Source organism: Balaenoptera physalus (assembly GCF_965194825.1).
Source record: "Balaenoptera physalus genome assembly, chromosome: 16".
Taxonomy (NCBI): Eukaryota; Metazoa; Chordata; class Mammalia; order Artiodactyla; family Balaenopteridae; genus Balaenoptera; species Balaenoptera physalus.
Genome location: NC_138898.1, coordinates 91930037 through 91956051, shown reverse-complemented (window position 1 = coordinate 91956051; position 26015 = coordinate 91930037). Strand labels below are relative to the sequence as shown.

At 57.3% G+C, this 26015-nt stretch overlaps 1 protein-coding gene across 7 annotated transcripts in view; it reads left to right on the top strand.

The window, feature by feature from the left end:
* The window catches only part of LOC309645465 (uncharacterized protein), a gene marked incomplete at its 3' end in the record, with an annotated part of 69047 nt that overhangs the window by 40420 nt on the left and 2612 nt on the right, over window positions 1-26015 (top strand). The window contains exons 4-6 of one of the 7 annotated variants that reach the window (XR_014254899.1): window positions 19394-19560; window positions 20098-24379; window positions 24563-25044. The exons of 2 other annotated variants lie outside the window; for them this stretch is intronic. Coding sequence is in view for 2 of the 5 variants with exons in the window: in XM_082430603.1 (XP_082286729.1) it covers window positions 19394-19560; window positions 20098-20377 (447 nt within the window). Of the gene's footprint in view, window positions 1-19393; window positions 19561-20097; window positions 25045-25154; window positions 25209-26015 lie in introns of those variants that run through there. 4 more of the 7 variants (XR_014254901.1, XR_014254900.1, XM_082430604.1 and 1 more) reach the window with 4 other exon arrangements.

Genomic DNA, 26015 nt, shown 5'->3' with positions numbered 1-26015 from the left:
GTGGGCGTGGCTCCCTAGCTGGCCAGCTCCTTCTGCCCACGGGTGGCTTCTGGGGCAGGTGCCAGAACCCCCCCACCTTTGCAAACTGCAATGCCCCAAGTGCTGGGCGTGTGGGTGCTGCCCCCCCCCCCAACTGTCTCCTTCTCCCCTGCGCAGACACACCCGGGGGAAGGGGCTCCAGGGCCCACGCCGACATCCGACCTCCCGGGTCACCAACCTGGGACCACCTCTCATTTGACTTACTTTGGATGAGGACAGGTCTCACCTGAGCGTCCCTTATGGCCTGTGACCTGGGACTACTTGCCCCAGGTCCCACCCTCCCCACACCTCGGGGGGCTTGGGGTTGCTGCTGCTCTGCGACCTCCGGGGTCAGGAGGGTCTCGACACAGCAGGGTGCTGCGCCTTCCCTGGGGAGGCCCGGGCACTAAGTGTGATTTAAACCCAGGTCTGGTGTAGGCAGTCGTGTCCTGAGGTGGGGGTGGGGCTGTGGCTCCCGGGTGAGAAGCCCTCTCCTCGCTGCAGGGGGAGGAGGGGAAGAGGCCCTGCTCGGGGCAGAGACACGGAAGGGGTTGGAGCAGAGCGGGGCCTGCGGTTGACCTGGGAATGGAGGTCAAACCGCTCCTGGAACCATTAGGAGCATTCTCCACTGGCTGAGGGGCGCAGACAGTGACGCGACGAACACCTGTGAGCCCAGCACGCAGGCTGAACAGACGTCACGTTCCGATACGCGCCCTTTTCTCAGATCTCTTCTCAGCATGGCTCAGTCCCCCAGTGTTTCTGTGTGTTTACAACACATGCTTGCATCCCAGCAGCCTGCAGAGTCGATGTCTAAACTTGACATAGATGGTACCTTGCGTCCCTGACATTCAGCATTGCTTTTCTGCTCAAATATGACCCTCCCGAGACTTACCCGAGTCGGTCCATGTCTGGTTCGTCCGTCGGTCATCTGTTTACATTAACCGCGGTCCAGGGCTCCCGCGTGAACGTCGTTCGTTCATTTCCCGCGAAATACACACGGTGCTCTTCGCAGTGCTTCTTGACCACGCGCCAGTCCCAACACACGCGGGCGAGGGGTTCCGCTGCGCAGCCAGGAGCTCACCCGCTGGGTCCCGGGCAGGTGCAACTCCAGGAGAAACGGCCGGACGGTTTTTCGAAATGATGGCACCATCTGCTGTCCCGCCACTGGGAGAGTTCCCGTTGCTCCAGAACCTCGCCAGCGCTCCGTTCTGTCGGACCTGAATGTCTGCCCAGCTGGTGGTTCTGAAGTGGCATCTCACTGGGGATCTAATCTGCGTTTCCCCGATGGTGCCCGCAGTGGAGCCTGCCGCCCGACTTCCTCTCCTGGGACGTCCTGTTCCCATCCCCGGCCGGCTCCCCGACTGTCCTTCTTTATGGACGTGCAGGAGTCCTCTGTGTAGCCTGGGTGTTAATCCCTCGTGGGTTATGCGTGTTGTAAGCATCTCCTCTGTGTCTGGTGGTCTTGTTGCTGTGTTTACGGTGTGCCCTGTCATGCCAAGTTCTCTAATTTTGCTCTGGTTGGATTCATCAATCTTTCCCGTCATTTTTTGTTGGTTTAAGAAGCCTTTCTCCACCCAGAGATGGTAAGAAAGTTTTCCCTGCGCACTTAGGCCTCTAACCATCGGGGTCGCATTTCATAGTGATGTGAGGTGGGGCCTCACCTGGTGATTTCGGTCCAGGGGCTGATTTCCCAGGCCCCCTCATTGCTTGGTCCCTCTTTCCCCTCTGATTAGTATAGCCGCCATCTCCTTGTGGTAAGCGGGGTGGTTTGAGTTCCTGGAAGCCCTAGGGGAGGGGAAATGTGGAAGGGGAGAGAGATGAGGGGGCCTTGAGGGAGCAAGGAGGCCAGCTGAGGTGGAGGCGGCTGGGATGCTGGGACGATGTGGCAGATGGGGGATTCCTGGGGGAGGGGCTCTGGGGCTGCTAAACAGTTAAATGGGACACTTTTGAGGGATGGGCAACACCGGGATGTCTGTGTTCTGTGATAGAAGCTTCCTTGGACCCCGAAACCTTGTGATGAGCCTCCTTTGCACACAGAAGCCTTGTGTGAGGGTCAGGCCTCTGGGGGGGGTGGGGGCGGGCAAAGCACAGGCCCTGGAGTCAGGAGGCCCAGCCGCCCTGCCAGCTGAGACCCTGGCCTCCTGCAGACTGTGAAGTGGGGTGGGGGTGGAGGGCTCCCTGCCCTTGACCTCGGCCCCAGCCTCACCGTCCACCTGCTGGAGGGGGTCACCCAGCCCGCTGAGGGACCGGGGCTTGCTCAAGGCCACACAGAGTTACAGGAGTGAAGACCAGGCCTGGGACTCCGGGCTCCCAGCTGGGGCTCCCTCTCGTGCAGGACAGCTACCCCAGCCCTCGGGGAGGGGACACTCGGACCCCCTGGTGACACTGCCTCCCAATCGCCTTCCCCACCTTGGTCCCCCCCCCCCTGCCGCCCCCCGCTCAGCCACCAACGCCAGTCCTCACACCGCGGTGCCCAGCGGGGCTGGCAGCTCAGATAGGAAATCAGGGGCTGCCTGGGAGGCTGGGCGGGCAGGAGTCCTGGAGCCCTGGGTTGGGGGTGTCTGCTTCCTGGGGCTGCCCTAACAAAGCACCACAGTCTGAGCGCCTTAAACAACAGAGATTGATTTTCTCCCCGTCCTGGAGGCTGGACATCGGAGATCAAAGTATCAGCAGGGCTGGTTCCTCCTGAGGCCTCTCTCCTTGGTGTGCAGACGGCTCTCTTCCCCCTGTGTCCTCCTGGGGTCGTCCCTCTGTGTGTCTGAGTACTAACCTCCTTTTCTTATAAGGACCCCAGACACACTGGAGTAGGGCCCACCCACGTGACCTCATTTTACCTTAATTCTCTTTAAAGGCCCCGTCCGCATACACAGTCACATGCTGAGGTGCTGTGGGTAGGGCTTCAACACATGAAGTTGGTTGGTGGGGGACACAGTTCAGCCCATAACGGGGGGGGACAGAGGAGGGCCACGGGAGAGGATGGAGGGGGGGTCGGGGCAGCGGGCATCTGGCCCCGTTACCTGCACTGAGCCTTTGGAGGGGTGGGCGCTCTGGGGTACGAGAGGGCTGTGCCGGTGTGATGCCTGGGGCATGGGGCGTGCTTTGCAGGTGATGGGGGTGTCGGGGGCAGAGGCCCCTCCACTGGGGCCTTGGGCAGCACCCGGGGGACCTTCCGGCCCCTGGGTGGGAGGCGCATGCTGTCCCCTGGCCACACAGCAAAGCAGAGAAAGCCCTGGAGGCCATGTGACCACAGGGACCGAGGTGACTTGTGGGGTCTTTAAGGACGTGGGCCACACCCGAGGGCCATGGGGCCATGCCCCAGGGCAGGCGGTGGTACACACAGAAGAACTCAGACCCACGTCTGCGGGGAGAAGCAAGGGGAGCTCAGACGGACAGTGGCCGAGTTCCCGCCGTGGGGGAAGCAGTGCCTCAAGGCTGCCCTTCAGCCGAGTCACAGAGACTCATAAATCGTCCTTTCCTTGCGCACCTCAGCCTGGGGGCCAGTGTCTGTGTTTTATTGCTTCTCCCGGGGGCCACGTATTTTCCCCAGAGCCTGGGATTAAGTCACCAAGAAAGACCAGGGACCCCAGGCGGGCTGGAAGGGGAGGGGTCCCGGGTGCCCATCGTCTCCCCACCTGCTCTCTCCCAGGCCTGTAATTGGATCTGGAGCCTGAGAGCTTTGGCCTGGGGATGGGGGCGGATAATGGGACCCCAGGTCTCAGGCTCTGGGTTAAGCCTTGGGTGGGGAGAGGCCGGGAGGGCCCCCCGTGTGGCCTGCACCCCGGTCCCACGGGCCCCCTCTAGGCTCCGAGCCCCTCCAGCTCCGTGTGGGCCCTGGGTGGGCCTGCCCGCCCGTCGTCAGGGAAGATTAGGTGTGAGGCGGGCCTGGCTGCCTTTGAAGGCCAAGGCCGCTGAGCCCCTGGCGTTAGGCCTCTGCTTCTGAACTTGAGGGGATCTGGCACCAGCGTCTGGGCGGGGCGAGGTGGGGGAGGGAGGGGCAAGGGCAGGGGTCAGACCCACGGTCACCGCCTCACACCCCCTTTCACCACAGACCCCCGGCGGTGGCCCAGACATGGACTTTGTCTGAAAAGTGCAATATTTAAAAAAAAATTAGAATCAGCTGCCAAGATTTAAAGTGGAGAGGTTTTGCATTAAAATCTGATTGCTAGCTTTTCTTAGGAAACAAAGAGAAACCGAAGGCCAAGTGACACTGGGCTCCGTTCAGGTTTTGCTCAGACCCTCCAGGCCCAGCTCCCTCCAGGGAAAAGCCGCCAAAGCCCCCACACCACCTGGCCCTGCTCCATCGTCCCCTGCCTCTCTCCCCGTGCTCTTTCTGCTTCAGCCGTACCGCCCCTGGCTTCCTGCAGCTTTGAGGCCTGCTGCTGCCTCAGGGCCTTTGCACTTGCTGCTGCTTCGACTTTCCTCCCCACCCACTCACACCCCATTTCACTGGGCTCTTTACTGTCACGTCGCCTTCTCTTCTACTTGGGATTGCCGTCTGCCTACTCTCCGCCTGCCTCTCCTCTGCTCACTCATCACCAGGTGACACACGGGGCTGAGGGTTGACTGGCGGTTTCTCCGTGGGCTCTGGGCTTCCTCACAGTGCGGGGGCCGGGCGAGCATCCGGAGAGAGTGCCCGGCACAAGCGGTGTCCCCTCTGTGACCCAGCCCAGAATATACAGACTGCTTCTCTGCACCGTCCTGGCTGGTGGAGACATGGGCCCCCACCCAGATTCAAGAGGAGGGAGCACAGTTCAAAGGGGAGGAGTAGAGTCCTGACCACCACCAGGGACCAGGAATATAGCCGTGGCCATTTTTAGAAAATACAGCCAAGCACATCTTTGAATCCATGGTGCTCAGTGAGACCTTGGCGCGTGGATGGCCGCCCGCCCACTGGGGCCCCTGTGGACAGGAGCCCGCGGGCCAGAGCTCCTTCTTCCTGTGGCCTGCCAGGGGTCTGAGCTGTTGTGCCCACCTTCAGAGAACCCTCATTCCTTTCCCACCTCTCGGGCTCTCTGGATACTAGGTCCCTCTTGAAGTCCCTTTGCAGTTGGGCCCCACTCCTCCCCAACCTCCAGTCCTTGCAATCACGGATCTCTTTTCTGTACTAATAGCTTGGACTTTTCTAGAACATCATATAAATATAATCATATAGCATGTAGCCTTATGTGTCTTTTTAGGATTTTAAGCAAATCCGGAATAGGACTTGCCTATTCTGGACATTTCATATCAATGGAATCACACAATATGTGGCCTTTTGTGTCCGGTTTCTTTCATTCAGCATCATGTTTTCAAGGTTCCTCTAGGTTGTAGCAGGTGTCAGTGCTTCATTCCTTTTTTGTGGCAGAAAAATATTCCATCATATGAGTAGACCACATTCTATTTATCTATCCATTCATCAGTTGATGGACATTTGAGTTATTTCCACCTTTTGTCTAGTGTGAATAATGCTGCTGCAAACGTTTACATACAAGTTTTTGTTTAAACACTATTTTCTGTTCTTTTGGGGTCTGTACCTAGGCGTGTAATTGCTGGGTGACATGGTAACTCTGTGTTGAACATTTTGGAACTGCCAAAGTGTTTTCCAGAGCGACTGCACCATTTTACATCCCACCAGCTTGCACGAAGTTCCAATTCTCTACATCCTTCCAACACCTATTCTTTTCTTTTCTTTTTTATTATTGTGGTCAAACTAGTAGGTGTGAAGTGGTACCTCACTGTGGTTTTGATTTGCGTTTCCCTAATAACTAATGATGTTGAGCATGTTTTCATGTCTTGTTGACCATTTGTATATCTTCTTTGGAGAAATGAATGTCTATTGAGATCCTTTGCTCATTTAAAAAATTGGGCCGTCTTTTTATTCTTGAGTTGTATGAGTTCTTTATACGTTCTGGGTACTAGACCCCTACCAGATATGTTTTGCAAATATTTTCTCCCATTCTGTCATTTCACTTTCTTGGTGGGGTCCTTTGATGCACAAAAGTTTTAAAGTATGATGAAGTCCAATTTATCTATTTTTTCTTTTGTTGCTTGTGTTTTTGGTGTCATATCTAAGAAACCATTGCTAAATCCAAGGTCATAAAGATTTGCCTCTGTTTTCTTCCAAGAATTTTATAGTTTCAGCTGTCACGTTCAGGTTTTTAAATTTATTTTGAGTTAATTTTTATATATGGTGTGAGGTAGGGGTCCAGCTTCCTTTTTTTCGCGTGTGGCTCTCCAGTTGCCCCAGAACCATCCATTGAAGGAACTATTTACCCCCATTGAATAGTGGTGGCCTGCTTGTTGGAGATCTGTTGGCCACAGACGTATGAGTTTTTTCTGGACTCTCACTGATCGTTATGTCTATCCTTACATCGGTACCATGTTGTTTGATTACTGTAGCTTTGTAGTAACTTTTGAAATCAGAAAGTGCGAGTTGAATCCTCCACCTTTGTCCTTCTTTTTCAAGATTATTTTGGCTATTTGGGACCCCCTTGCAATTCCATATGAATTTTAGGACTAGCTTGTCCATTTCTGAAAAAAAGGCCTTGGAATTTTGATAGGAATTGCATTGAATCTGTAGATCAATTTGGGGAATATTGTCATTTTAACATTATTAAGTCTTCCAGTCCATGAACAGGGGATGTATTTCCATTTATTTAGATGTTTTATAGATTTTATAGATTTCTATGTTTTATAGATTTCCTTATATCAGTTTGTACCTACTACCTTGGTTTACATAATTTATTATTAAGTATCTGATTCTTATTATTAAGTATTTGATGCTATTGTTAATGGAATTGTTTTCTTAATTTCCTTTTCAGATTGCTCATTGTTAATGTATAAAAATACCACTGACTTTTGTGTCGATCTTGTATTCTGCAACTTTGCTGAATTTATTAGCTCTAACAGTTTCTTTTGTGTGTATGGATTCTTTAGGATTTTCTATATATAAGGTTGTGTCATCTGTTAATAGAGGTAGTTTTACTTTGCTTTTTTTTTTTCAGATTTATTGGTGATGTTGTGTGTATCAATAGTTTATTCCTTTTTATTGTTGAATAGCATCCCATTGAATGGATTTGTCACAATTTATTTATTCACCTGTCAATGGACATTTGGGTTGTTTCCAGTTTAGGCTATTGCAAATTGGGCTGCTATGAAGATTATTGTACAATTCTTTGTATGGACATATCTTTTTATTTCTCTTGGGTAAATACCTAGGAGTGAAATGTTTTGGTCATATGGCAGGTATATATTTAACTTCCAACTTTTAAGAATCTGCTAAACTATTTTCCAAAGTGGTTGTACAGTTTTGTATTCACATCAGCAGTGTATGAGCGTTCCAGTTCCTCTAAGTCTTCACCAACGCTTGATATGATTGGTCTTTTTGATTTTTGTCATTCTAATAGGTGCTGAGAGGTATCTCATTGTGATTTTAATTTGTATTTCCCAAATGATTATTAGCTTTGAGCATCTTTTCAGGTATTTATTTGCCATTTGTATATCTTCTTTGGAGAAGTATCTGTTCATATCTTTTGCCCATTTTAAAATTGACTTTTTGGTTTATTATTGTTGAATTTTGAGAATTCTTTACACATTCTGTATATAAATTCTTTGTCAGATATACAATTTGCAAATATTTTCCCCCAGTCTGTGAGTTGTCCTTTCATTCTCTTTACAGTTACCTTTAAAGAACAGGAATTTTTACTTTTGACGATGCCCATTTTATTAATTATTATTTTTTGGATCATGCCTTTGATGTCATATCTAAACGATCCTTACTTAAGCAAAAGGTCACAAAGATTTTCTCCTATGTTGTATTCTATAAGTTTTATAATTCTAGGTTTTACATTTGGGTCTATGATCCAATTTGAATTAAATTTTGTATGTAGTGTGAGATATGGATCAAAATTTTTTGTTTGTTTTTTTTTAACATATGGATATCCAAATGTTCCAATATCATTGGGTGAAATGATTGTCTTTTTTTCCACTAAGTTGCCTTTGTCCCTTTGTCAAAAATTAGCTGTCTATGTATGTGTGCATCTATTTCTGGACTCTCTGTTCCATGCCTATTTGTCTATATTATACCAATACCTCACTGTCTTGATCACTATAGTTTTATAATCTGTCTTGAAATCAGGTTGTGTTAGTGCTCCAACTTTGTTCTTTTTCAATCACTTTGCCTCATCTAAGTCTTTTGCATTCCATATGAATTTTACAAATAGCTTGTCAATTTCTCAAGACAAAACCAAACCAGACCTGGTGCAGACTTGCACTGATCTATGATAGCTGGCAGTTGTTATGGCTTATATTGTTTCCTCTCCTGCAGGCTGAACTTTCCAGGAACTTCTGCTTTTCCCTGATGCGGTCTGTCCATCACTGTGTCCACTCTCTGAACTTACATACTCGCGTTTGTTGTCCCCCATATAGAGACACCAGGCCCCTTGCATTACCCACTGAGTTTCCTGTGGTGGGGGGATCATCACTTATTCTCCACCATCTATGAAGAGCCCATCGGAGTTGGGTATAGGGAAGAGTTTTTCCTAAGGCTTTGATCATATTTCCAGACAAGTTCATTACTTTGTGGACGAAAATTAGGATGCTAATGCTGTGAGTTCCCATCCCCCCATGCCTTATTCACCTGTTTACCCATCCACGTTCCCATCCATCGAACCATCCACTTTTCACCCATTCATCCATCCGTATTCCCATCTATCCATCCATCCATCCATCCAGCCACCCACCCATTCTTCATCTATTCACCTATCCATACTCCCATCTATCCCTCCATCCACCCCACCCATCCTTCATCCATTTACCTATTCATCCAACTATTCATCCTTCACTCATACATCCTTCACCTATTCACCCATCCATCCACCCACCCACCCACCCACCCATCCTTCACCCACATCCTTCCCTCTTCTACCCACCTTCGTGTTCCCCTACCCGTCCCTTCCTGATCACCAGCCATGCTAGACACTGGGGTTTAGAAATACCTTCCAGGACCTAAGTTTCTCTGTCTTTAAACGAGCAGGTTGAATGAAGTGATTTCCCAGGACCCTTCACACTCTGTTTTTCTTTGACTTCCATACAAGGACAGTCAAAATCCAAAGCTGACAGGGTTACACGACTTCCACAAGAAGGATGAGGAGCTGGGCCAAGTCAGAGAGGGGTTTTCACGCCCACTGACTCTGGGACAGACACAGATTGCCACTTGCACCTATTTGTGCCAAGATCCCAGGAGCTCAGGCCCCCATCACAGGGCAATGCAGTGGGTGCCCTCTTGGTGCAGGTGGCATTAACTGGGCATCCAGGGGTGCCCCTCACTGTCTGTGTCCAGTGGGAGCCTCCAGGTTCCCCGAGGAGGCAGTGGCTAAGCACAGAGGACAGAGAGGCGAGCAGTGGGGGCCACTCAGGCCCAAGGGGCAGGGCAGGGGCCTGGGGAAGCCTCAGGTTTGCTCTACCCTCTGAGCTGACATCAGCAGTGACCTGAAGCCCTGCTCTGGCCGCCACGGTACCTCCCCACCTCACCTGTGCACACCCAGGGCTGTTTGCACCGACACATGTGTCCCTGGCTAGACTGAGCATGTGGCATGCAGGGCTGGCGGGGCTGACATCCCAGGGGGTGGCCTCCGAGCTGGCGGGAAGGCTAGGGCTGGGGGCCTGGGGGAGGCAGCTGACCCCGATCCACCCACCGTGGCTCCGCCAACACTGGGTCCTGGGGCTCGCCCTGACCCCCTGGCAGCCTGGGCCCACTTGTGACAGCATACAGTCTGGAGTTAATAACAGAGGTTTTTGTCTTTTTCACAGTTTTCTTGTTTCTCTGTGGCCTCTGCCCACTGAATCGGGGCCCCGGCTGCCTCAGGGGGGAAGCAGACACAGCGAAGAACAAAGAAATCAATTGACTTTCTGGATGAATTTTTAAAAACTCGCAGCAGAGGCAATATTCTGAAAGCGCAGAGGATTTCTTTTGCAAGGGCAAGGCTTTTTGAGAAAGAAAGCGTTTCTGAGTGAGAACAGAGACTTTATTGCATAAGCCATGGATGGGGGAAACCGTGTGAGGGCTTTTCTTGCTGAAAGGGGCAGTAATTGGACCGGGGGGAGGCAGAGAAGGGGGACCTGAGACCCCCTTCCAGCCCCTGCCTGGGCGAAACCACTTGGAGGCAGCTGCTGGGCAATCTGGGTGAGTTTGGGGATTCTCAGCGCGCGACACCCCTGCTTGCTCCTGTCTTCGTGGGGAAGCCCCACCCGACACCATCACGGTGGCCCCTGGGGGACCGCTCCCAACCACTGCTCCTGCAAAGATACTTTATCACTGTTATTATCATTATTTTTGGTTCACAAAGCAAATGGTTTGTGTATTCGATATCTCTTGCTACATAACAGATCTCCCCCAAATTTAGTGAAGTAAAACAATGCGTAGTATCGCCCATAATTTCCGGGGTGAGTCATCTGGGGGTCGCTTAGCTGGGTGGTTCCAGCTCAGGGGCTCTCACGAGGCTGCATCTGAAGGCTTGACTGCGGCCGGAGTCTCCCTGTCCAGGTGGCTCAGGCTCAGTAGTGGCCGGGGCCTCGGTTCCTCCCACTTGGCCCCGGCTCAGGCCGTTTGTCCTCATGGCACGGCGGCTGGCCTCCCAGAGCCAGTGACCCAAGATGGCAGGGAGGGGAGGTGCAACGCTTCACGGCCCATTCAGCACGGGAAGCGCCGGCGCAAGGGCGCAGATACCATGAGGGGCGTGTCTTCAGAGGCTGCCAGCGCATGGAGCGCTTTCCGGATTCCAAAGCGCTCTGCACCCACAGCAGACAGGTGCACACGTTAGCTCATAGGCCCCTCCCTGAGATAGTCCCATTTCTCCTACGAAGGGACTGAGGTGGGGGCTTTGTGAGTCGCTCTGGTCCTTGTTGTGCCCCAAGCTGGGCCTCCAGGGTTTATGGGGTCCAGGAGGGCATCCTGGAGGAGAAGAGCAAGACCAGAGCTAAGAAGGATGGGCCAGTTGTGGGTCAGCGAGGGGCAGAGCACTGAGAACTCCGCCAGAGCCGTACAGAGGGCCTGGGACACCCGGTTGAGACGTCGGCCAGCAGGAACCGCGTCCCCATATGTCCCCTCCTCTGCGTCCCCAGCGCCCAGCCCAGGGCCTGGCGCCCGGACAGTCTGTGGAATTGGGGGCCATCCCAGGTTTTGGAGTGGTGGCAGGGGGGCTGCTATGTCGCCAGCTCCTGTGGGAGAGGCCTGGAGGCAGGGAGGCCCAGTGGAGACTGAGAAGCCCCCTCGCCTGGCAGGTAATGCTGGGGCTGGCCCTACCTCACCGTGGCACCCCTGTATGATTCGGGGGCCCCCTCCCTTCTTGGGCCATCCGTGAACCAGGGTAGATGCCTTCTGAGGGTATGACCAGCCTAGGGGACCCATGCCCCAGTCTGACCTTGGGGCCGAGGCAGGGGCCTGTGAGGTCCCACGAGGGGCTTGGTGGCGACACAGAGCCTGTGCTGAGTGCCCCCCAGGTCCCCAGCTGGCCCCCAGATGTGCCCAACTCCTTGTTTCTGGGCCAGACTTCTCTCCCAAGGCCACCTCCTGCTGCTCCACGGTCTCTGACAGTCTCTGCTTCCCAGCCTTCCTGGGACCCCCCCCAGCCCTGCAGCCACGGGGCACACACTCACTCTCTGAGCCTCAGAACCTCCCCTGGGGCCAGACCCCTGGCTGCAAGACTGGCGCCACGACTCAGCAGTAGGGGTGCATCGTTGGGCAGTGCTGTGGCCTCCCACCCCCTCGGTAGCCAGTGGGGGCCAGACAGTAATTTGGATAAGATTCTGAGGCCACAGAGCTGAGCAGGAAGCTGGGTCACTCCAGTCGAGTCCTTTACTTCCCCTCACCACACTCCTGCCCAGACTCACAGAGGAAAGGCAAGATGCTTTAGCCCTTCAAGTCTCACTTTTCCCATCTTTATTTTTATTTATTTATTTTTTAAAGATTAGTTTTGTTTTGTTTTTTTTAATACTTTATTTTATTTATTTATTTATTTATTTATGACTGTGTTGGGTCTCTTAGTTTTCGTGTGAGGGCTTTCTCTAGTTGCGGCAAGTGGGGGCCGCTCTTCATCGCGGTGCGGGGGCCGCTCTTCATCGCGGTGCGCGGGCCTCTCGGCATCACAGCCCCTCCCGTTGCGGGGCACAGGCTCCAGACGCGCAGGCTCAGCAGTTGTGGCTCACGGGCCCAGTCGCTCCGCGGCATGTGGGATCTTCCCAGACCAGGGCTCGAACCCGTGTCCCCTGCATTAGCAGGCAGAGTCTCAACCACTGCACCACCAGGGAAGCCCTCACTTTTCCCATCTTTAAAATGGGCACCACAGTGTCTTTTTTTTTAGAACTTTTTTTTTTTTAAGAGATTTATTTATTTACTTGTTTGTTTGGGTTTTTTTTTTGGCTGCGTTGGGTCTTGGTTGCTGCGCGCGGCTTTCTCTAGTTGTGGCGAGCGGGGGCTCCTCTTTGTTGCGGTGCGCGGGCTTCTCATTGTGATGGCTTCTCTTGTTGTGGAGCACGGGCTCTAGGCGTGTGGGCTCAGTAGTTGTGGCTCGCGGGCTCTAGAGCGCAGGCTCAGTAGTTGTGGCGCACGGGCTTAGGTGCTCCACGGCATGTGGGATCTCCCTGGACCAGGGCTCGAACCCGTGTCCCCTTCATTGGCAGGCGGATTCTTAACCACTGAGCCACCAGGGAAGCCCTACAGTGTCTTTTGAAGGGTAAACACGTTAAATATTCATCAAGTCCACTTTATTTTACAATCCGTGCTTTTTGTGTCACATTTGAGAAATGTTTGCCAAACCCAAGGTCCCTAAGTTTTTATCCCACGAAAAGGCACGCTTCAGACTAGAAGAAAATATTTGCAAAACATATATCTGATGAAGGACTTGTATTCAGAATATATAAAGATCTTTCATAACTCAGTGATAAGAAGACTCAGAGCCCAGTTTTTTAAATGGGCCGAGTATTTAAACAGACATTTCAGTAAAGAAGACGCGGCAGATCAGCACATTGAAAAGATGCTCAGTATCATTAGTCAATAGGAAAAGGCAAAGGAGAACCGCAGCGCGGTATCGCCTCACACCTCCTAGAAAGGCTAGAACGAGAAAGACTGACCACAGCGGGTGTTGGCGAGGGTGTGGTCAGCTGGAGCAGTCGTCCACCGACAGTGGGTGGAAAGCGGGGCAGCCACTTTGGGAAGTGAAACATACACCTGCCCTCGACCCAGACCCAGCTGCTCGGCTCCTAGGTTCTCACCCAAGAGAGACGCACGCATATGTCCCACAGAAACGGTGCACGATGTTCCCAGCAGCTCCCTGTAACCGGGCAGATCGAGCACCCCCTCCCTGGGTTGTTGGCAGGATTCGTTTCGCCGGTGAATGCTGTTACTTGCGCCAGCACGTGGCAAGCACTGAACGATTATATCTCCCCGTGTCGTCTTCATCTCGCCCAACTCTGTCAGGGCGCAAATGTGGAAACTGAGGCCGGGAGTGGGGTGGGGTGTTCACTAGGATTGGCCAGTGGGTCAGTGGCAACGCCGGACCCGGCAGCCAGGCCTCTTACTGTGGCCAGTGGATGCCCAGTTCCCTCTTCTTCCTTCGTCTTGGTGGGGTTGCTGGACCTTCCCGGGAACAGGGGAACGGGGGTGTTTCCGAACTTCCTCTTGGCTGGATTGAAGCAGCATTACCTGGGCAGACAGAGCAAATACCCTTCCCTGAACCGCCCAGCTAATAAGCTCCCCATTAAAACCGAATGAGGAGAGCCCTTGCTGGTGTGGGCTAAGTTAATCCAAAAAGAGCATCATCCGATGCTGAGGCGGGCTCTTCTGGGCAGCCTGGACGGCAGCAGAGAAGAGGGAGGGCAGAGGGAGGCGGAGCTCTGAGCCTCCGCACTGAAAACTGGAGCCTTCAGTTCCAGAGTGAGGACCAGAAGGAAAAGGAGGCAGAGGCAGCCCTGGCCTCGTCTCCTCCCGGAAGCCGCTCACGCCTGGAGCCGGGGGTGGGAGTGGGGGCAGAGCCGGGGAGCTGGGGCGCAGCTTGGACCACTGCAGCCCAGCCCCGCCCTGCTCCCCCTGTTCTGATGGTACTATTGCTGCATCACAGAGCGCCCCGAGCTCAGTGGCCTGAAACAACAGCGGTTTATTCTGCTCCCAAATCTGCACCTTGGGCGGGGCTGGGCGTGCACTGGACGCTGGTCTCTGCTGCCCGTGGCACTGGGTAGGGCATCCTGCCCGGGTGAAGGGGCCTCGTTCCAGACGGTGAGCTCCAGTGGGGGCGGTCTGTGGGCAGAGGAGGGTGTCTGCATCCCCAAGACAGAGCCAGGTGGTGGTGGTATCGCCGTTTGTGACCAGCGTCAGGAGTCACAGAACATCACTTCATCACGCTACGTCCGGGGACCACCTCAAATGCAGGGCTGGGACAGGCTCCACCTCTCGGTGCGGCAGCGGAGGGTTCTGGAAGGGCGTGTGGGACATGAAGGTAGTGAGACGACCATTTTTAGAGCTGCACCTGCATGGACCCCACACTCTGCAGGCAGAAAGGACCCTGATTCACCCAGCCCAGAGACCCCCAAGGATTCCAGCCCTGCCGGATGCTCTGCCCCATGGCCTCTGAGGGCAAAAGCTAAACCGTGCGTTAGCTTTCCAGACCTGCAAAGGCCAAGAGCTTGTTAACTTGGAGGGTCTGAGGGGGGAGGGGGAGGGGCGCGGCCTGGTGGGGGAGGGCTCTGTTCACCTGCATCAGAGGCTGCGGCACTTTCCTGACGATGGAAAGCCTTTCTCTTTCATTTGTATTCATTTATTTATTTTTGGGCTGCGTTGGGTCTTCGTTGCTGCGCACGGGGTTTCTCTAGTTGTGGCGAGTGGGGGCTACTCTTCGTTGCGCTGCGCGGGCTTCTCACTGCGGTGGCTTCTCTTGTTGCGGAGCTGTAGGTGCATGGGCTGTAGGTGCACGGGCTTCAGTAGTTGTGGCTCATGGGCTCAGTAGTTTTGGCGCACGGCCTCAGTAGTTGTGGCTCATGGGCTCAGTAGTTGTGGCTCATGGGCTCAGTAGTTGTGGCTCGCGGGCTCAGTAGTTGTGGCTCGTGGGCTCTAGAGCGCAGGCTCAGTAGTTGTGGCACACGGGCTTAGCTGCTCCGTGACATGTGGGATCTTCCCGGACCAGGGCTCGAACCTGTGTCCCCTGCATTGGCAGGCGGATTCCTAACCACTGCGCCACCAGGGAAGCCCGAAAACCTTTCTCTTTAATGTTTGATTTTCTCCTTCCATTAACAGACCCCTCCCTCCCCCCCACCCCCATTCACCTGGTCCATGAGCTATAGGAGGTCTGAGCTGGGCAACACCGGGAAACAGAATTACACACTGTCCCCAAGCAATTGTGCTCCAAGTTCAGAGTCGCCATGGTGTCCCCATATCTGCCCTGGGACTTCCCCAAAACATCAGGGGTCCTCCGGGACCCTGCCTGTCCCCGTGAGACTTTGCTGAGGCTCGGAGCGGGAAGTGGGCTCTCCCCCCGCACACACCTGGCGGCCGTGCGGCTGGGCCTCGGCCACACCGCTCTCACCTGTTGTCAGCAGTTTGCCCTGTCTTGCCAGCCACAGACGGACAGGACCCGGCCTGGGCCTTAAGCCACCAGCAGGGGCCTCCTTGACCACTGGGGGTGTGCACAGCTTGGCAACGCGAGCGCCGTGCGGGGCTGAGGGCCGGCTGCAGTCCCGGCACCGGGGAGGGCAGGGCGGGCCGGGCCTGGGGCGGCAGATGGCCAAGACCCCACGTTAGCCTCCGCCCAGAGGTTGTCCCAGGACAGGAGCCCTGCTGCGGGGGCCACCTCCCGTGGCCCCGGGCGCGTGGCCGCTCCTACCTCCTCCCACTTTCCTACCCACGGGAAGGGCCTGCCACCGACCCTGCCCCCACAAGCTCCAGGTGAGCCCCAAGTGACACATGTCGGTGGCGACCCCAGGCTTCTTCCGGGGGAGAAGAGACAGGCCCCAGTGTCCCTTGGCTGAGCCCCTGCGCGTCAGACGGGCTTGGCCCCATCAAAGTCTCCAAGTTAACAAGTTCAGGCCTGGTGATTGATTATTAACTAGATTCACAAAGTTGATGAAAAAAATCGGGATATAAATAAATATTCCTGGAGATATTCCACCCCCTGCAGGCATGAACTTTGAATAATTGGAGAGAATTATGCTGAGGACTAATCAAAACTTTTTTTTTCTTTCACTAATTACCTCTGGGTTTCATCAGTGTCAGAGTCTAATCAACTCCAGACATCCTAATCGACCCTCGGGAAATGTTAGGGATGGGGAGGGCTTCGGTGTCATATGGAAGGGGGACGGGGAGCCAGGTGAGGGGTGCCGGGGGTCCTGGCGGCAGATCCACCCTGGTCTGGGGTGGGGACCGGGGGTGGGGAGCGGGGGGAGCTGCCTCACAGGCCGCCACCTCTGCTCAGGATGAACGAAGCCCATCCTGCACTGCGGGCCAGCTTCCCTCCTCTGCATCCTTCCCGTGGCTTGTTGCCTTGTCTGCCCTGGCGTTCCTCGGTTAGATGGATGGGGCCCAGGATGGGGGTTGGCACTGGGGCGGCCCCCAGTCGTGGGGAGAGGCGTGTGAGGGCCGTGCTGGGGCCCAGGGGCAGTTCAGGATTCTGGGCATCTCTGGGGGGAAGGAAGCTTTGCTCCCCTCCCCCCCAAGAAAGTCATTTGCATCTGTTGAAAAATTCCTCCAGCGCTTGGGAGGAGAGGCCCAGGCCTCCAGTGGCTGATGGCTTGATCGCAGTGGTTTTTTCCGGCGTCCTGAACGCAGGGGCTCAGGAGCTGTGACAGCTGGGCCGGCGCAGCCTCTCAGCTCCTCTGAGCAGGGCGCCCGCCTCCTTGGCCTCTCTTGCTGGCTGGGCCTCATTCGCAGGGCCTGGTTCTGTCTCCTTCCTCCTTCGCCTCCTTGTTTCCCGAACCCAGGAAGGCCTTTAACCAATTTCAGAGGGAAAACTCAGTCGTGTGGAAATCCACCTCAACTTCCTCAAGAAACCAAAACCCCACCCTGAACCCTTCAGGCACTCACGCCCCCCATCCTTCTCCCCTTCCTTGCAAAGCGCCCAGGAGATGCTGCTGGTCACGGTCATGGTCACCGCCCTTCCAGGCCCCCTTTGCAGTCTCCGAGCAGGATGAACGGGCCCTCCCCGTTCCCCTCGCAGCCAACAGCCTGCGGACCCCGCAGAGCCTTCTGCAGCCAGAGGGGGATGGGCGCAGCCTCGTGGGGTTGGGCCCTAGGAGACAACAGCCTCGTGAATCCCCAAGCCCCAAAAGGGTCTTGGACTTGGGGTCCCGAGACCTGGCTGGGGGACTTGGGTGCCCTGCACCCTCCCATCAGGGGGCCCACATAGACCCGGGATGGCTGAAGGGGGGTGTCGGGGACACTCTTCTCTCCCTGGGGTCCCCGGTGGTCACAGCTCCCCGCAGCAGGCAGGTCCCGGCCGTGGTGGTCGGGCGGGCAGTGCCATCCTGTCCTCACAGCCCCTGAGGGGCCGGTTCTGACCCCCCATTTCCTGGAGGCGCCCAAGGCTGTGACCGCAGCGCAGCTCCCCGCCCTGCAGCCCATGGTCGGCATGGACCCCAAACCCTTTCTCCTGCAGCAGAGGGACAGGACTGTGGGTGGGAACTGGGGTTCCCAGAGCATCAAAGCCGAGGCTGCTTCCCTCCCAAGCGGAGAGGGGGCGTGGCCTCTCCCCCGCTCTGATCAAAGTGGCTCAGAGGCTGCGGAAGGGGGTTTGCTCCTTTTCCTCCCAAACTTTCCTGAAAGGGGGTTGAGCTCGCCTTTAATTACAGAGCAGAGGGGTGCGGGGGGGAGGCACCAAAGAGCCCCCTGCCCAGGGAGGCAGGGGGCCCAGGGTTGGGAGGACAGCGGTGCCCGGAGGGACCCTGGGAGAGCAGGGGTCCTGGGAGGTGGAGTCCGGGGAGGGGTCCTGGGGTCTCTGCCTCTGGTTCTCTCCTTGCTTCTCCAGGCCTAGCCTCCACCTTCCCCTCCCCACCTGCCGTGCAGGGGTCTCGGGTGTGCCGCTGAGCCGGGTGGCCCAGGGTCCCTGTGGGCCCAGGGTGGGGCTGGCTGGACCACCCCCGTCGCCTGCCCATCCTGGTGCTGGCTGACCAGCTGCCCCCGCAGCCCCTGGCAGGGAGGGAGGTGATGTCCCGACTGCCTCCCGTCTCCCGAGGTCCAGAGGGGTTCAGTAGGCCGGGACGCCCCTGAGCCCGGGCCGCGTCGCTCCTTCCTGCCGCCCTGCCACCTTAGCCAGAACCTGCAGGTCGATGATTTCTGATTCCAGGCAAAGACAGCGTGGATGACCCCTGACCTGAGAGACTCTGGGTTCTCTTTCTTTTGTCTTTAGACACGTCAGGGGTTAGCATCCCCTGCTTCACCGGAGGGAACCCCAGGTAGAGCCCCCTGAGTGACACGGCACCAGAAGCTCCAGGGCCAGCCGTGGATGTAGAGGGGACCCCTGCCCTGTGCCCGGCACTGCGCGCCGACCACCTTCCACGTCCTGACGGGACTTGTGTGCCGGGGGACTTTCCCGGGGGGAGTGGCTGACTCGGGATTCACACCCAGACTGGATCCCCAGCCCGTACCCCCGTGGGGATGGGGGGCTGCTGCGGCCGCCGGCTTGGCAGGATCTGGTAGGAGGTAGCGAGGTCTCCCGACTCCTCCCTGAGGGAGGCCTGGATCTGGGGGTCCAGCTGCTGCTCCGTCCCCACCTCCCCGGTCCCCAGGAGGCCCATGTTCCTGCCTCTCCCTGACCCTGGATTGCTGTGTGACTCTGGGCCCCGGCCTCCCCTCTCTGGGCCTGTTTCCCTTCTCTCATCCAGATTGGATTCCACGAGCCCCAGGCCCTTCAGGCCCGGACACCGTGTAACTTCGGCTGCCCAGGGCCACCAGAGGCTGTCCCCACTCTCCCGGGGACCTGGGCTCCTGCTGGGCCCGCGGCTGGCCTGGCCTCCTTGTCCGCAGCAGGAACATCCATCACGCCTCCGTGATAGATTATCTGTCCCTCCTCCTCCCGCCCTCGCGCTGTTTCGGCTGCAGAATAATGTTTATCACTTCACACTACATGACACCCTCCCTTCCTCCTTCCTTCCCTCCTTCCCTCCCGCCACCGCCAGCAGATATCAGAAGATTTTCTTGGGCTATTTTCATGATTTTAATTTTCCATTCCCCATCTCCTCTCTACCCCCTTATTACATTTTGGGCTCTTTTTGGGCTTCTGGAATGAGCCTACATTTTCCCAGTGATACTTTTTAATAAAAACCATCATTTATGATTATTTTAGTCCCCCACAAACTGTCAGCCTCCTCATTTGACTTCCTATCAACGTGGTGCCCTGCCTGCTTTGTCACCATGCAGATGGGCACGTGCGCTCACCCTTTCAGCCTCGGGATTTGCTCCAGAGACTCAGGCCTCCCTTGGCCTTGGGCCCCTGCTGTCCACCTGCCCTGTCCTGTCTCAGCGCAGCCCTGCCGCCCTCCGCTCTCAACGGCCCCTGGTCTCCTGAGTCTTCTGTTTTCCTGCAGGTGAGTATCACCTGCACACCTTTCTCAGCTCCGTGTATTAGAAGGGACTGAGGTCACAGAGAGGCGGGGCTGCTGGCGGAGTCCGCCCGCTCCTAAGGGCTCAGGATCGCCAAAGACGGTGGTTTTCCACAAAGATCCGTGTCTAACCTGCAGGCATAACCCAGTGAGACAGGGGCTGGCCCATCGTGCCCTCCAGCATGACCTGGGACGGGGCCCTTCCTCTGAGACTCGGTTCTCCCTTTAAAATACAGACACACGTGGAGCTGTGGATCATTCATTCATTGGACATATACAAATTGAGGGCCTACTAAGTGTGGGAAGAATCACGCACCTGTCCTAGGGTAGGAACCAGCTCAGGTGTCACCCTCCTGCATACCAGAGCCCCCACCCCACACTTATACACTTACAGAATGGAGCCCTGGACTGCCTCATGGTTTTGCTGTGTGACCTCGGGCGAGTTACTGACCCTCTCTGAGCCATCCTCGCTTTCCTTCTCTGGGCTCCCTCCACCCCTGACATTAATCTTGTCCTCATCAGCCCCCAGGGGATCCTGTTTCCAGCAGCTGCAGCCTCTTCCCAGCTCCTGGCCGCTCTTCCCCCCGCCTGCCACGCCCAGGCGTCCGTGACCAGCTGGGCCCGGGAGACCACGTCCGTGGCAGGGAGAGGCCATGTGGGCCTCTCACCCTGGCCAGGCCCTCGCTGGCCCCTGCTCCTTGGCAACCTTTGGAGAGGGGTCCCTGTTGGGTCTGCTGGTGGATGGGCCGCAAGGCCCAGGGCCACTGTCCAGGTTCTGGCCCCAGGTTGGCCAGACAAGTGAGTAATGGATTCTCCCTCCCAGCCCAGCTTCTCCCTTATCAGCGGTAGGAGATTGCTATGAATATTCATAGGACTCATGAATATTCACGCTGCTAATGACACGCTCCTCTCCACCCCCTTGCCCTTGGGCACCTCCATAGCTTTCCAGGCTCCCTGCACCCTCTTCTATCCTTGACCCCTGCCTGAGGGGGCTTTACCTCCATTGCAGTGAGGCTGGCAGGAGACGCCGGGTGGGAAAGACCCCTGGCCTGGTGCCCAGGGGGTCTGGGTTCCTGTCTCCACTCTGACCCCATTCTGCATGGAAGGGCTGGCTTCCCCTGGGCCTCAGTTTCCCTTCTGACCTCCATGGGCACCGAGGGTCCGGCCAGGCTGGCTGCCCCTGGAACAAACACGTCCTCTCTGATTCACTTTCTGGGCGAGTGCACCATTGTGTGGGGACAAAGCTGGGGGCTTGGCTTCTCTGGGGGTGAGCCAGGCAGACCTCAGGTTACCCAGGCGGGTAACCAGAGAGGCCTGGGGTCCGATGTCACGGGCCCGCGGCCAGGGCCTGCTCAGCTAGCTGTCCCTTGGGACCCGGGAGACACAGGTGGGTGGGTGCACTCGCCAGGAGGGGTGGGGTCAGCTGACAGGACAGCAAAGGACGGACAGAGGGCCAAGAGCTGCCGAGCAGGCAGAGATCCTCTGCTGCGGCCTGTGTTCAGTACCCACGTCTGCAGGGGAGACCCGAGTGATCGCCTCTAAGATGAGGTCCATCTTGAGAGATTCACTCTCACAGTGCCGTAGAGACACCGGAGGGAAATAGGGGACGAGGGGCGGAGATACCGCAGGAGAACTCGGATCTGGCAGCTGCGGAGGGGGTGGGAAGGGGGCGGGAAGGCCTTCGAGGTCCGGGTCAGGGTGAGCTGGGGCTTCCCTCTGCCTGGAGGGAGTCAGGCTCCACTGCTTACGCTGCGTGACCTTGGGCAGGCCGCCTGGCTCTGCATCTCAGTGCCCCTCTCTGTGCATGCCTGTTCCCGGCCGTATGCAAGGCCAGCTCCCCTTGCCCTGAGTGGGAGGGCCCCACCCTGGGGCATTTGGCCACTCGTCCAGAGGGGAGCCAGCTTGGGGCGCCGTGACACACCGCAGAGCCCAAAGCTTTGGGATTCCAAGAGGGCAAACCCTGCCTCTGCGTCTGCCCAGGCTCCCTGCCGCCCCAGACCTCTGGGGGCGCTTCCTCTCCCGGCACCTCCGCCCGTGCTGAACCCCGATTTCCCGGCAGCTCCTTCTTTGCTTGTCTGACTCTCACTGGGCTGGAAGCCGTGGACATCCAGGGTGCCCAGCCCCGTCTCCTGCTGGTGGACTCCCCCGGGGCAAGGAGTAGCTCCTGGCCTGCAGGCCTTTTCCAGGGGTGAGGGTCTCTGGCAGGAGCACAGGGGTGGCCAGCTTGTCAAGGAGAGTAAGCCCTGACCAGCACCTTCCAAGAGTTCCAAGACACGAGGCCCCCTCTGTCCACTGGTCACCAACTAGACTCCACGGACAGCGACCTCCTTTGCACGTGAGCAAACTAAAGGCTCTGGGGGTCCTGATCCCTCATCCCTGTGTTTCCAACACACACTCTGACCCCTGTCCTGGGGCCCTGCCCTGCTCCCCGCAGCCCGGAGTGGAGGCTCGCAGCGGTCCGGCGCTCGTCCAAGGTCGTGCAGGGAGCAGGTGAGGCCAGGCCCCCCCCCCACGCGCAGTCTGCACCCCGTCCCACCTTCCCGGGTGGAGGACAGACGGCGGGGCCCTGCCCATGGGTCTCACTCAGGCTGACCCCGCGTGAGCTCCTTCACTGAGACCCAGCCTTCTCTGTGCTGTTTGCCTAAATTTGTTCAACCCCGTCTTCCCACATGAGCCCCACGGCCACTGTCAACATCTGTGGGGCTACAGCCGAGGAATGCCTAATGAGGGCTTGGCGTGGCCCCGCCATGGAGCACAGGCTGGGACAGATGGTCCATCATTACCCATTTTTATTCATTACAAGCTCCGCGTGCCGCGACTGGCCAGCCAGCTCCAGGCTCCTTGGAGGTGCCGCGGGCCCAGCTATTCTGGAAGGAAGAAACGGCCCTTCATTTAGATCAACGTGCCTCCCGGCCTCCTTTGAGCCACAGACGTTTCTGGCTCGCTCGGTCCCTGGGGTGCTGGGCCGGGCGTGGAGCAGGAGCGCAGCTGCCACCTGCCTGAGGGGACTGGGAGAGGGGCCGGCACAGGACAGGAACAGGGGGCCCCTGGGGACCCCGGCCCGGGGCTCGGGCGGGCAACGAGGCTCCAGGACCCCCAGGAGCCAGCTCCGGGCTGAGGCCGCCTGGAAGCCCCTCCTGAGCCCTCTCCCTGCTGGCCTCTAGCCTGCGGGGCATAACCTGCCTCAGAAGGAGCCTGTCCTCCATCTCTGCCCTGCTGGCCTCGTAAGGGCCTTGGGGCCCGCAGACCCCTGGTGCCAGGGAAGCTTGTGCTCTGGGTGTTGGTCTGGTTGGAGCTCCACAGCCTTCTGCAGACGCTCCAGACCCCAGCCTGATCCCTCCCGGGGGCTCCCTGAGCCTCTGGGGTCCCATAGCCTTGGGTCCCAGCCCAGCATTGCCTCTGACTTGCAGGGATGCAGGGTAAATCCCCCCATCCCTGGACTTAGCCCCAACTGCAAGATGGGGGCACGTCCTCCTTGAATGCCGAGTGGTGGGCGGCCCCAGAACCTGCGCTTCTACTCATGCTGCAGAACTAGGACCAGTTCTGCTTTAGGTAAGTCCCTTGCCACCCGCAGCCTCCACGAGGGGTGATCGTGTCCTGCCGGACCCCCAACAAGAAGGGGGAGAAAGTGCATGGGGGGCAGTGACCCGCCACGTCGGACAGTCCTGGGAGGGGTTCACTGATGCTGCGGGACGACCGGGGGCCCCAGGCTGCGTCGGGCGCCCTGGGAGCCCGCGTCTCCCTGCGGCCAGGACACCGACTTCCCTCCAGCTTCAGCGTGCGGCCTGTTCGCCCGGGAGATAACGGGACATGAAGGACAAGCTTTCTCGTCAATAAAAAGGCGCCGTGGAGGCTTTTTATATCTTGCTTCTGTCACACTGGGTAGGCGTTTTATCTGCTGCCCACTTGACGGTCCATCATAAAGCTGGGTCCCTGCCCTGCTGGCGTCCATCACAGCCTGTCCCAGGCTGCTGCCCATTAGCCCGCGAAGCCCAGACCCCCGAGAGGTCAGCTCCAGGGGGCGCTGGTGGCTGCACAGCCAGGAGAGCTGGGGACACCTTTGCAGAGATGCAGGGGAGGCGAGGAGGTGCGGGTGGAGGTCACGTGGGAGGGGGCAGGCAGGGCTGGGCCGAGGACTGAGCTGAGGCCAGGAGGCCTCAGAGGTGGGCCCACCACAGGCTGCCCTGAGATGGCCCGAGGAGCCGCCCTGTCTGGGGCAGGATGGCGTGCTCAGCCCTTCTCAAGACAGAGCCAGGTGGGACATGTAGGTGCATAAAGCCAGCAGCTGCCAGGGCTGAGTACTGAGCTCCCTGACATTGGAGGAAATCAAGCACATCCTGATGCCCCACTGGGCCAGGAGGCTTGAGTGGGAGAAGAAAGGCCAGTAACACAAGGGGCGGTGTACATTTTTCTCAAAAGTAATTGGGGGGGGGGCATGTCCTGCAAGGAGGTGGTGGAGGGGCCACCTCCCACACTAGTTGGTGCTTTAGTGGAGGCCCAGGGGCTGGGCAGCCTGGGGGGATCTGAGGCCTGCAGCTGTAGATCCCAGGCTGCCCTGCAGAGGCGTCGACATGGACCCAGGAAGGGGTGGATCAGGGTGGCTGTGAGGAAGGCCACCCCCTGGACTCTCGTCCACACGCCTCTGACCCATGGATCAGGCCAGAGGGAGGGCGCTCGGCCAGGAAGGACGGAGGCGCTGGCTTCATTCCTGGAGGAAACGCAATCAATCGTTCCCTGCAGCAGGGCACCTCCTGGCCCAAATCTCCTACTTGTGCCTGGTTTTCCATCCTGACGGGGGCTCAGGGTAAGTGGCCTGTCCGTGGGGGCAGGGGGCCCTCTGGGAAAGGAGAGCAGCTGACACCGAAGCAGGAGATGGGACAGTCGGTTGGCATGGAGACTGCCAGGGGGAGGGGCGGAGTTGGCCTCTGTTCCCTGGACCCACTTGCCTGTCCCTCCCCTGGGATACCACCCCCGCCGCCCCCTCCAGCCAGGTCAGTTCAAGTCCTGTGAGGGGCACTGGGGCTCCGGGGCACTGGCAAAAGCCCCTTCCTGCAAGGTGATCCCCGACCAGGAACCACGACCCCAGCCCAGGTGACGGGCGTGCACGGGCACCTGAACCGGCCCAGGACACCCAAGCTGGGTCTGAAGGGCAGAGGCCTGGGGCAGGCCAGCCAGCGTGCTGGACAGCATGCCATGCAGGGGCACAGATGCGAGCACAGGCCTGGAGGCGAGGGGGCCACACCCTCAGAAGGGGACGCGCGCCCGCTGAACCCAGACCCGCCCTCCTGCCCCCGGGCTCCTGCGCCCCGCGGGCTGGGCTGCAGCCGGTCTCCCAGGGAGAAGGGTGGGCATCAGGGTCCCCACCGAGCAGGGCAGCAGGGATACACGCTGACGGCCCACCTGTGAGGAAGGGCACGCCCGTGGCTCGGTCCCGAAGCACCTACTGTGACACCTACTGTGACACCTACTGTGAGTACTTTGCCCAAAGGTGACACTGCTCTGACTGGCCCTGACCCCAGGGGCTCACGTGAGAAGTGGGGGAAGGGCCGCTGCTGCAGCTGCTTTCATTGTGTCGTCAGGGGTCCACACGTGTTCAAGGCCACGTCCACTTGTGGCCTCCGACGGCACCTCCATCTTGGAGTCCCTGGAGGGACCTGGGGGCCCCCCCGGGGCCATTCCCTACCAGCCTCGACGTCCTTGATCTTTCCTTCCAAGAAAGAAATCCTGGTGGCTGAAACGGTTTTTAAGAAATAAAATACCTCTCAGTCCACTTCAAAGCTCGTAAATGTCATCTCTGTTATTTTCTGGCCTAGTCCTTCAGTGAGTAGGAAAAATCCCGGGGGGGCTCAAGTGACTGGGGCCTGGAGCTGTGGTCCCCGGCCTCTCATGCTGTAGGAGAGCAGCCCCAGCCCTCAAAGCACGAGGGGGTGCGAGCCCCTTTGGGACAGCTTTCCCAGCCCCACCTCTGCAGCCCCAGGAAAGGCTGCACCTGTTAGTTCCCAGAACTTAGAGACGCAATGGACCCGACCCAGGTGTGAGGCCCCGTCTGTCTGTCCATCTGTCCTTCCTGCCCGCATCCAGTCTGCAAACATTGGTTGGTCCTTGACGGTGGCCCTGGGCCACGCCTGTCAGGGACACAGACCCGACATCTCAGGGTCCCTGAGGGCAGGGCGCCTCAGAGTGGGCCCGAGCTCCGCTGTTCTCTCCTGCGGGCCTCACGTGCCACGACAGCCCCGGCCGTCGTAATCCACATTCCTAATCGTCAAGAGGGACAATTCTGGGGAAAAAAAAAAAAAGAGAACGAAAAGCACCGTCATTCGGCCAGGTCTTTCTTCTACACACACGTACATTTTTTCTTTGCAAAATTGGGATTGAATTTACTATGCAGTTCACACTCTGTTGATTTCTCCACCCAACAGCATATCGTGTGGTTTATCCCA